At 43.8% G+C, this 11,706-nt stretch overlaps 1 protein-coding gene across 2 annotated transcripts in view; it reads left to right on the forward strand.

Moving 5' to 3' along the window:
* The window catches only part of LOC110497015 (transmembrane protein 131), a 31,432-nt gene extending 22,043 nt beyond the window's left edge, over positions 1–9,389 (forward strand). For both annotated transcript variants that reach the window (XM_036951298.1, XM_036951299.1), the window contains exons 26-35: positions 188–346; positions 501–910; positions 1,112–1,391; positions 1,868–1,992; positions 2,168–2,332; positions 2,527–2,809; positions 3,060–3,184; positions 5,073–5,264; positions 7,376–7,536; positions 8,284–9,389. In XM_036951298.1, coding sequence (XP_036807193.1) covers positions 188–346; positions 501–910; positions 1,112–1,391; positions 1,868–1,992; positions 2,168–2,332; positions 2,527–2,809; positions 3,060–3,184; positions 5,073–5,264; positions 7,376–7,536; positions 8,284–8,574 — 2,191 coding nt within the window. In that variant the 3' untranslated portion in view covers positions 8,575–9,389. The remainder of the gene's footprint in view (positions 1–187; positions 347–500; positions 911–1,111; positions 1,392–1,867; positions 1,993–2,167; positions 2,333–2,526; positions 2,810–3,059; positions 3,185–5,072; positions 5,265–7,375; positions 7,537–8,283) is intronic.
* The last annotated feature ends 2,317 nt before the right edge of the window (positions 9,390–11,706 follow it).

An 11,706-nucleotide genomic window follows, 5' to 3' on the forward strand; every position in this document is an offset into this window, starting at 1 on the left:
TAGTTCAGAGGCCCAGTATCCAGAACTAGGCTCATAGGTTGCACCCCATATATCATGAATTATCTTGGCATATCAGCCTTTCTACATGTTCAAAATACATTTATTTAGCTACATTTCTTGGACAGATATTTCCCCTGTATCTAAGGCTGTAAGGATTACTAACGTTGCCTCTATCTGTTGTGCTCAGCTCTATGTTTTTGCTGGTGATAGTAGCGGCCTATCTGGAGGCCCTGGGGATCTGGGAGCCGTTCAAGAGACGCATGTGTTTCGAAACATCCAGCACCTCCATGGAGACTGGGAGGCCCTTTGACCTCAGGGAAATAGTACGACTTCAAAGCGATGCACAGTGAGTTTGTTTTCTGAATGTACGTTTTTGTGTAAACTTTGTCTGACATATGTTGACGTTAGTATCTGAAATGGTTTGATGAGTAGATCGGAGATGTTTAGTGTGTAAATATTTTATTCTATAATTACTAACTTCTCAGTATTTTGTCTCCCAGTATGAATGGGTACGGTGGAGAAGCCAACCACAACTCCCTGCGAGGGATGCCAGGCTCTGCCTCCAGGGCTGCTAGCAGGAACACCAGAGGAGGCCACAACCGAGGCCCCACACAACCCCTGATCCCTCCCTCCCAGCCAGGCTCCAAAGTCTCAGACAGCACCTCCTCCTCTGGCCAACAGGCCAGCCGCAAGGCCCGGAGCCCCAAGCAGCCACAGCCAGCTCCAGAGAACCAGCAGCACCCCTCACAGGCTGGTCCTTCAGCCCCAGGAAGAAGTCCCTTAGATGGGCCACGCCGGCACAGCTCGGAGGACTCGGACTATGTGAGCCTGGTGGAGACCATGGATAAAGACCTGGACAGACCAGAGTCTGCTGAGGAGGGGGGGAATCAGGATGCAGTTTATGGCAAAGGTACCTACCTGGATATTAGTATTAACCCTGATAAACATATGCTTTTGTGTTGAGAATTTGGATGGCCCTTAAAATGTGATTACCTGCTTATTTAACAACTGACTCATTCAGGGGTACACAGTACGAACACTCCTATTATTGACAGGATTTGATTCAGTTCACACAGTGTAATGAATCTGTCATCTTCTTCCCTCCTTCCAGCCAGTGCAGCCAAAGGGAAAGTGCAGCAGACCAAAGCCAAGGCCCCGAAGAAGAAGGAAGAGAGGGAGAAGAGGAACAAGGGAAGAGCTCAGGGAGGAGAGGAACAGAAGGAGGACAACGATGACAGCTCCTCCACCACCACAGAGAACTCCAACCCAGACATAATGGAGGACAACAAAGGGAAGAAGAAATATGATACTCCTGAAGCTCACTCAAAGTCCAAGAACAAGAAGCCAGCAGCCATTACAAAGGAGAAGAGCCAAATGGATGCAAAGTCTAGGTGGGGTTTAGTTTATTTTTATTTAACCTTTATTTAACCAGGTACGACCCATTTGAAGTTAAAAACCTATTTTACGAGGGTGACCTGGCAAGAAGGAAAAACAGGGCAATAGCAACGTGTACATAATATTACCCCAAAAATACACAATACACACAAGACAGTGTCAGAAGTTACAGATACAGCTGAAGATTAGAAAACAACTGCAGCTATCACAAACCGTGTCGTCGATCAGAGTCTTAAGTTGGGTTCCTCTTTGGTTATTTCGGCTTGTACACATTTTTCTCAGTGACCTCGATACAAAATTCTGACATGCTCAGCTCTTAGTAAATTCTGTACATCTTTGGGCTCTGTAGCCTAGGAGTAATCTGACTTGTGTGAAAAAGGGACAGCACTCACAAATAAAGCATTCCTTTTGTATTCAGACGTGACTGAGCTTCCAGACATTGACCACTTTATTCCATGTTGCTTTTCCACAGCTCACTGGAGCTCCCATACGTTACCCCACTGGAAAACAAGCGCAAGAGCTTCAATTCCAAGGCCCTGGCCAGCAGCTCAACAACAACAACAACCATAACAAGACCCATACCTCCTAAACCAAGAGGTCAGTTTTCTACCTTTCCAGCTAACTGACCTTTTGACTTTTCTGTTTTCTCACATTGACATGGCAAATGTCTTGTTTGGTTTTTACCTGCCTTTTTCCCCACTGACTTGGGAGACACCTTTTCAGGACTGTGTAGGGTTATGTTTGAGTCTCGTTCCCTCCTCTCAAACCCCAGTGCCTCGTGTGAAGCTGGAAGACTTCCGCCCCCCTCTCCTGGCTAAGTTCCTGTTCAACGAACCGGTGGCGCAGGAGCTGGGGAACAGCAGCGGCTCAGAAGGGGAGAAGGACATCTCTCCTCCCCCGGAGTGGGACTGTGTTCCCCTCCACATAGCACACAATGGTGAGTTATGTAGTGCACTACCACAACCCCCTCATACCTGCTCCAAACCTGTTTCCCCACCTCTTCTAGCATATTAACTATTTTTAACTTCCTGAATCAAGCATGTATCAATCCAGTCTTTCAAATAAAAACAAACCAATTGAGTATTGTGATAAAGGCAGCCATATGACATGCATCTCCCCGTTTCCTCTCAGCTGTGGACAGTCTCCAGCAGATCTCCCTGCAGACCATGAACGCTGATCCCTTCCTGAAGAGACCCATCGAAACCCCTCCCCCTCCCTCATCTGATCCCTTCCTACAGAGAACCATCGGAACCCCTCCCCCTCCCTCGTCTGATCCCTTCCTGAAGAGACCCATCGGAACCCCTCCTCCTTCGTCTGATCCCTTCCTAAAGAGAACCATCGGAACCCCTCCCCCTCCCTCGTCTGGCTTCTCTCTGTATGACTCCTATAGCGGCATGGTCAACACTGCTACCAGGTGAACAAACCTACAACAACAGAGACCTGCACAGCTCTTCATCTTAAACTGATCTAGAAGTCATACAACTATCTGTGTAGTTAACTGTGCCAGAGTGACATGAAACATACACAACCTGAGGTGTGATAAAAAGAAGAATGCCAAAAGAATAACTGCAAAATATATGTAGATCAAGATAAAAATGTCATCTACATCCAAGAGTGGTTATTTCTAAATACCAAAGTCTTCTTTGTTTCTGTGTGTTTTCCAGCGAGGTGGGTCTGATGTCTACTGCATCAGGCATAAAGAACAAGCTGACCAAGTTGGTCTCCGTACCTGGTCAGAACGGGAACCCTACCTTTGCTGCTGTGGCGGCTGGATTCGACAAAAGCCCAGGTCAGTCCGATGTCCTGTCTCTGACTACTTCTTCCCCCATGTCCCAAATGGACCCCTCGCCCCTTGACTCTAGCCCCTACACTCTCAGCATCTGTGTAAAATTGAGATGATTGGATGTGTCTAAGCAATATGGCCATCTAGCCAATCAAAATCTAATTTTAATTGTCACATGCTTTGTCAACAACAGGTGTGGACTAACAAGGAAATGCTTACTTATGGGCCCTTCCAACAACGCAGAGAGAGATAAATAATAGAAACATAAAAAGTGCAATAATAAATACACGATGAGTAACATTAACGTGGCAGTATACACATGGATGTGCAGGGGTACGAGGTAGATATGTACATATAACTAGGAATATAGTAACCCATAATAAATGGTAGCAGCAGTGTATGTGATTAGTCAAAGTTAGTGCAAAAAGGTTAACTGCAGATGGTCCGGGTAACTATTTAGCAGTCGTGGTTTGGGGGTAGAAGCTGTTCAGGGTCCTGTTGGTTCCAGACTTGGTGCATCGGTACTGCTTGCTGTGCGTTAGCAGGGAGAACAGTCTATGACTTGGGTGGGTGGAGTAAACTTTTCTCTGACACCGCCTGGTATAGAGGTCCAGGATGGCAGGGAGCTCGGCCCCAGTGATGTACTGGGCCGTATGCACTTCCCTCTAGTGCCTTGTGGTCGGATGCAAAGCAGTTTCCATACCAAGCGGTGATGCAGCCAGTAAAGATGCTCTCAATGGTGCAGCTGTAGAACCTTTTGAGGATCTCAGGGCCAATGCCAAATCTTTTCAGCCTTCTGAGGGGGAAGAGGTGTAGGCGTGCCCTCTTCTCGACAGTGTTGGTGTGTGTGGACCATGGTAGATCCTTGGTGATGTGGAATTTGAAATGTGGAATTCTGATATGCACTTTGAAGATTTTTGAATAAGCCAACAAGACGAGTACTGAACAGCAAAGTCACTAGCCTATGTCAATGTACTATCCCCCATAGTAGAACAGTTGACATATTCTATTGGTCAGCTTGTTGAGAAAGAAATGGCCTATTCCATACAGACTCTGTGACAGTTGTGGGACGATAGAGCCCAAATTCATACAAAACACTGTTGCCAAAAGGGCACCGCAATGTGAGAAGGAAATACACGTTATAAATGTAGAAAGAGAGGAGCTCTTATGGATTACTCTGATGCAAGGTAAGACATGCCTCATATGTATTAAAACATTCAGGTTTCAAACAATGAAGTATTTGTTTTCAAACTGCCTTCAGCTCATTGCAAAGTGGTGTGTGACGCGCTGATGAAGCCTGCCTTCCGTTGCCGTTTGAGATGCTGCAGCATCTGACAGATTTTCCTCTCAAAGGCTCTGTATCTGTATAATGTACGCGTGTGACAAATAAGATGCATAACAAATATACCGTAACACACGGAAATTGAATTCCACAAAATTATGCAAATGAACCTATAGACTGATAAGCATGACCAGTCAAATGTATTTAGGCTAAAAAGCTTTATTTAGCTGTGGAATTTTTTTCTTCTTGACACCAGTTTTATCTATAGGCATTAAAAAATATTGTCCAACAGTCTGCTATTACCGGCTAACGGAAACCCTGACATAGACATAAAAATGGTATCTGCGAGTTCATTTGACTCTGGGGAAGTAGAGAAAGGGCCTCCTTTCCAAAATCCCGAAGTGTCCCTATTAGAGATTGTGCACCAGCTGTTGTTGACAAAGAGACACGCACCTCCAAGGTGGAGTTCTTATCATATCGCATCTACCTATCCAGTCCTTTCAGGGGGAAGGGGTTTGGCTAGGGGGTTGATATGGGAGTGAATGAAGAAGCTCAATGTGTCCACTCCTGTAGCTGTTGTGCTAACCTGTTGTTCTCTCCTCCGACCACCAGGGTGCAGTGCAACGAAGGCGGCTGTGGGGAGCAGAGACAGAGATGTCCTCCAACACCTCTCCTCTGTAGAGAGTGATGGATCAGACAGCTCGGGGTTGTGGAGCCCTGTAGGGAACGGCAGGAGACCCAGCCTCAACTCTGTCAACTCCTTCTCAGCCTTCGGACCCAGCAACACCTTCAACCTGTCTGGAGGTAAGCAGTTAGAAAAAGCAGACAGAATAGCTTGTGAAATGCATGAATATGTCTAACTGGGACACAACAACACCTGCACTCTGTACACTCTCTTTCGAGAGAAGATCGCATGGAACAATGTGTTGTGATCTGTTACATGGTGTAGGTCACTGAGTCTTTCATGGACATGTGACCGTCCAGGAAAAACATGGCCCTAGACGAGGCTGTTAAATTAACTACACCGAGTGTACAAAACATTAGGAACTTTCCTTGACATAGACTGACCAAGTGAAAACTATGATCCCTTATTGATGTCACCTGTTAAATCCAGTTCAGTCAGTGTAGATGAAGGGGAGGAGATTGGTTAAAGAAGGGATTTTTAAGCCTGGAGACCATTAGGACATGGATTGTGTAAGTGTGCCATTGAGGGTGAACGGACAAGACAAAAGTTTCACAGTGCCTTCAGAAAGTATTCACTACTTGTATTTTTTTCAAATGATGTTCTTACAGCCGGAGTTTAAAATTAATTTAATGGAGATTTTATGGTCACTGGCTCACACACAATTCCCCATAGTCAGTGGAATTATTTTTCAATAAAAATATTTTAAGTCACAATAAGTTGCATGGACTCACTGTGTGTGCAATAACGGTGTTTAACATTTTTCAATGACTACCTCATCTCTGTACCCCACACAATTATCTGTAACTTCCGTCAGTCGAGCAGTGAATTGAATATCCCTTTGCGCATGTTGAAGTTTATTAATTACACTTTGGATGGTGTATCAATACACCCAGTCACTATAAAGATACAGGCGTCCTTCCTAACTCAGTTGCCGAAGAGGAAGGAAACCCCTCAAGGATTTCATCATGATGCCAATGACTTTAAAACAGTTACAGAGTTTAATGGCCGTGATAGGAGAAAACTAAGGATGGATCAACATTGTAGTTACTCCACAATATTAACCTAATTGGCAGAGTGAAAAGAAGGAAGCCTGTACAGAATAAAAAATATTCCAAAACATTTGGCAAAGCAATTAACTTTTTGTCCTGAATACAAAGTGTTATTTTTATGGGCAAATCCAATAAAACACATTACCGAGTACCACCATTTTCAAGCATTGTGGCGGCTGCATCGTGTTATGGGTATGCTTGTGTATGTTAAAGACTCAGGAGTTTTTCAATATAATTTTTTTTACATAATGGAGGTAAGCACAGGCGATATCCTGAAGGAAAACCAGACACTGGGAGATGAATTCACCTTTCAGCAGGACAATAACCTTAACCACAAGGACACATCTACACTGGAATTGCTTACCAAGAAGACAGTGAATGTTCCTGAGTGGCCGAGTTACATTTTCAAGCAGATTTAAGTCAAAATTGTATCACAAGTATTGAAAATGGTTGTCTAGCAATGATTAACAACCACTGTGACAGAGCTTGAAAAATTTAAAAAAAAGAATAATAGCCAAATATTGTACAATTCAGGTGTGCAATGCTCTTAGAGACGTACCTAGAAAGATTCACAGCTGTAATTGCTGCCTAATGTAATTCTAACGTATTGACTCAGGGGTGTGAATACGTATGCATTCATACCCCTGAATGTAAATGATGTAAATACATTTTCAGTATATTTGCAAACGTTTCTACAAACATTGTCATTATGGGGTAGTGTGTGTAGATGGGTAAGAAAGAAAATGCATTTTTATAAATGTTTTAATTCAGGCTGTAACACAACAAAATGTGGAATAAGTCAAGGAGTATGAATACTTTCTGAAGGCCCTGTAAGTGCCTTTTCAACCGGGTATGGTAGTGGTACCCAGACACGGGTTTGAGTGTGTCAAGAACTGCAACGCTGCTGGGTTTTTTCACACTCAACAGTTTCCCCTGTGTGTATCAAGAATGGTCCACCACCCAAAGGACATCCAGCTAAATTGACAACTGTGGGAAGCATTGGATTCAACATGGGCCAGCATCCCTGTGGAACGCTTTCAACACCATGTAGTCCATGCCCCGATGAATGAAGGCTCTTCCGAAGGCAAAAGGGGGTGCAACTCAATATTAGGAAGGTGTTGCTAATGTTTTGCACACTCAGCGTATATGGAAACCAGTTGACGCTTGACTGTGCTGTGTAGTGTTCAGTGGGATGACCGCGGGAAGGAGTGCTATGGAGCCCCAGCAGAGTTGGCCTGAGTTCAGACATACCACCCCGTCCGTCTGGCCAAACGAGTCCCTGCAGCCTCTACAGCCCTGGCCCATCCAGCCCAGCTCCAGCTCCCCTGCTACCCCCACCACGGTAAGACCTCTTCCACTGCTCCATACTTATGTAAAATGGCCTGCGTCTCTCCTGACACCCTACAGTATTCCTCATGTAGTGCACTACAGAGCAACATTGGAACGCGAAAGTATCTATAGCGTAGGATGGCTGTCAGGAGAGACACAGGCAATTTCCCAGGTGAAACGGGGTGTGATTTGGGACGTTTACATGGGCACCAGAAGTGTCTTCAGTGTTGGAGTCACACTCTTCATTTAGTTAATTAAAGGCCTAGTGAAAACAGAAAATCCCATTTTTGATTGATGTTTCCACACTGAGGTTGGAATAATACTGTGAAATTGTGAAGGTTATGTTAATGTACTTTTTTTTGTGTAAAGCTGTTTGAAAAGAAGGCCTGAAATTTCAGCCTGTTTTTGGTAGGAGGGAGTTTTCCTTTCATGATGACATCGCCATGTGGTAAATTAGTTAATAGACCAATAAGAAAGAGTTCTAAACCTTTCTGCCAATAACAGCTCATTTTAAATTTCCCCTCCCCACTCCCAGTTAAATTCTTCCTTGAGAAATTGCTCTTTGCTAAGAAGTTATTTAGTCTTTTTGACCATTTTTAATTGAAAACAATCACTCTGTTTAATTGTTACCCAGAAATGATTTGATATTGAGATAAATCTGTCTGCATTGGACCTTTATAACGTCTGTTCCACAAAGACATCAGACTGTACTAGTAGTCCAGGTCCCTAACGGTCAGCCTCTCTCTCTCCTCTCATCCAGTCCATCCTGGGCAGCAGTAGCATGTGGGGCTCCAGCCCTCCATTCAGCCCCTCCATCTGGTCCACCAGCCCCCCCTCTGACTCCCCCCTACACTCCTTCTCTTCTTCCTCTGCTTCCCCCCTGACCGATCTGATGGGTAGCACTGACAGTGGAACCCCGCTCCCGGCCCCAACAAAGCCCTCCCCCACGCAGCTGAGCCCCTCCTACAACCCCTGGAGCATGTGGAGGCCCACCTTCAGTAGACGAAGCTCGGAGCCCTGGCCCAACCAATCGGACAGCAGCACCGGCTGAAGGGGATGCCAGCGCGGTCTCCACCCACTGATAGACTGAGAAGAAGATGAACGCATTTTCCCCTGTTTTGAATTTCACCAAATTCCTATTATAATGTACACATTGGATTTCTAAGCAAATGATGTCCTCAGAATTAGTCTGTTTTTATGACGACTTGGCAAACTTATCAACAAAACGATATTAGTAGAAGAATCATAAAAGAAGAATCCTTATCAGACTGACATATTATGGTTAAATGCAGCTGTTTTTTTTTTCAAATACATCCTCGGTAATGTTTTTGATAGCAGTGACGGACCTAAGTGCAATCAGGAACCATCTGAGAAATAATATTCTGTTCATTATTTAGTACTGCTGTTTTGGCATTACATTAGAGTTACTTATTGGAATCCAGCACAGTGTTTAAGCCTTATCATCGCTCCATTAGAGATTATTATTTAAGGGTTACAATCAGTTATTAAGACTGGCAGTAAAGGGATTTTTTTGGTGAAAAGTCATTTTCATGACTGCTGTGTCAAGTCGATGCCAGTGGCATCAGAAGACCATGACTTTACGTTTCTATGCCATTGCAAGCCTGAACACATTTTGTTTTATTTGTCGAACAACTCACAACATTCATGGCCAATATTGGCGAGAGATGCTTTTTAAGTTATTTTAATTACCATGCTAAGTTTTAAAGTCTGTTAAAAGAGAGGGTTTTCATTTCCTTTTTAAACAGTTTGAAAAATGTTGGTGGATACAAAGCTTCCCCTCTTTCTGACATGTTGGAAATGTGGGACATTTGTCACAGCTTCCATATAAAACATATGAGACAGTTATCATGGTGTAAAATGTGCTTCATTTGGTATTATTTATGTATGCCTTTCAATCATTTTTAACTCCTGTTATCTAATCAATGCTACTTGAGTCAATAGCTAAGGGCGTGAAGTAGCCTAGCGGTTAAGAGCATTCGGGCAAGGCACTTGACCCTAATTTGCTCCTGTAAATCAATTTAAGAGCATCTGTTAAATGACTAAATTGTAAATGTCTAACCTCCATTCCTCTGCTCCTCCTTCTCTTCCAAGCTCACCTTTTTGAGTTCTCAGGTCTGCTCCACTAGGTGGCAGCACAGCGCTATAATAGAATAATAATAATATACTACAGAATAGACAGGTTGTGTTAAAGGCAGCTTGTATCTGGTCGAGGTCGGTCCATGATCAAGGTTGTAATCAGTAGTTCAAACAGTTGCATACAAGGGCTTCTATTGGTCAAATTCGGGTATGTTTATCCCCGTTTTTGTTCCGTTTGCTTCCGTTTTAAGAAACATTTTAACAATCGGTGGAATGAATACACACAGTTCACTTTTCATAGCAACCACATACAAACAGCATCATCACTTTGCTTGTTGTATAATTCCTACTTGAATCTACACTCTCCTCCTCTCACCTTTACCCTTCGCTTGTGGACTTCAGTGCAGCTGTCTGACCAGGTGGATTTTTTTTTCTCCCAAGCCCAACCTTTATACCACACAACCACTACACACAGCCTACATCGTTATCAATTTCAACCTATTCGCAAACATAGTCAACATGGCTACTATAACTAATGCGTTAGTAAACCAGCAGTGTACAGCAAGCAGTTTAGCAGTTACACGGACGGGCCCTCTTAGCAATACATTTATAAAACTGAAAGTTTGCCTTGACTTGGAAGAGTTCCAGTGTTGTATAGCCTTAGCCAGCTAGCTAACATAAGCATTCCTCTGTTTGAGTAGGCTAAATTAGCTCGCTGCATTAGCTAAGTGAAAAAAATACAATGACAATAGCTAGCTAGCTTTCTCTCTGCTGCCTGTCCTTAATTTAGGAAACACATTATTCAAAGCTATTGTCTTTCCCTCTGTCAACTACTTACATTTTATGCACTGCAGCGCTAACTAGCTGTAGCTTATGCTTTCAGTACTACATTAATTATCTGATCCTTTGATTGGTTGGACAACATGTCAGTTCATGCTGCAAGAGCTCTGAATAGGTTGGAGGACATCCTCTGGAAGTTGTCATATTACTGTGTAAGTCTATGGAAGGGGGTGAGAACCATGAGCCTCCTAGGTATTGAAGTCAATGTACCCAGAGGAGGACAGAAGCTAGCTGTCCTCCGGCTACACCATGGTGCTACCCTACAGAGTGCTGTTGAGGCTACTGTAGACCTTCATTGCAAAACGATGTGTTTTATTCAATTATTTGGTGATGTGAATATATTTACTATAGTTTAATCTAAAAAGGTTTACTTTATGTACATTGGCCATATACCACACCCCTCGTGCCTTATTGCTTAATTATCTCTACTATTATCTCCACTATTAAGTCATTTCTTTTAGTGTTAATCCATTCCATACATCGCCACACGTTCTTTCAGCTGCCATTTTATCCATAATGTACTGAACTCGGCGAAAAAAATAAATGTCCCTTTTTCGGGACCCTGTCTTTCAAAGATAATTCGTAAAAATCCAAATAACTTCACAGATCTTCATTGTAAAGGGTTTAAACATTGTTTCCCATGTTTGTTTTAATAAACCATAAACAATTAATGAACATGCACCTGTGGAACGGTCGTTAAGACACTAACAGCTTACAGACGGTAGGCAATTAAGGTCACAGTTATGAAAACTTAGGACACTAAAAGAGGACTTTCTACTGACTCATCTGCGTGAACATGCCATAGGACAGCAGATGTGGCCAGGGCAATAAATTGCCATGTCTGCACTGTGAGACGCCTAAGTCAGCGCTACAGGGAGACAGGGTGGACAGCTGATCATCCTCGCAGTGGGAGTCCACGTGTAACAACACCTGCACAGGATCGGTACATCCGAACATCACACCTGTGGGACAAGTACTGGATGGCAACAACCACTGCCCGAGTTACACCAGGAACGCACCATCAGTGTTCAGACTGTCTGCAATAGGCTGAGAGAGGCTGGACTGAGGGCTTGTAGGCCTGTTGTAAGGCAGGTCCTCACCAGACATCACCGGCAACAACGTTGCCTATGGGCACAAACCCACCGTCGCTGAACCAGACAGGATTGGCAAAAAGTGCTCTTCACTGACGAGTCGCGGTTTTGTCTCACCGGGGTGATGTTCGGATTTGCGTTTATCGTCAAAGGAA

Source organism: Oncorhynchus mykiss, chromosome 18 (genome assembly GCF_013265735.2).
Source record: "Oncorhynchus mykiss isolate Arlee chromosome 18, USDA_OmykA_1.1, whole genome shotgun sequence".
Classification (NCBI taxonomy): Eukaryota; Metazoa; Chordata; class Actinopteri; order Salmoniformes; family Salmonidae; genus Oncorhynchus; species Oncorhynchus mykiss.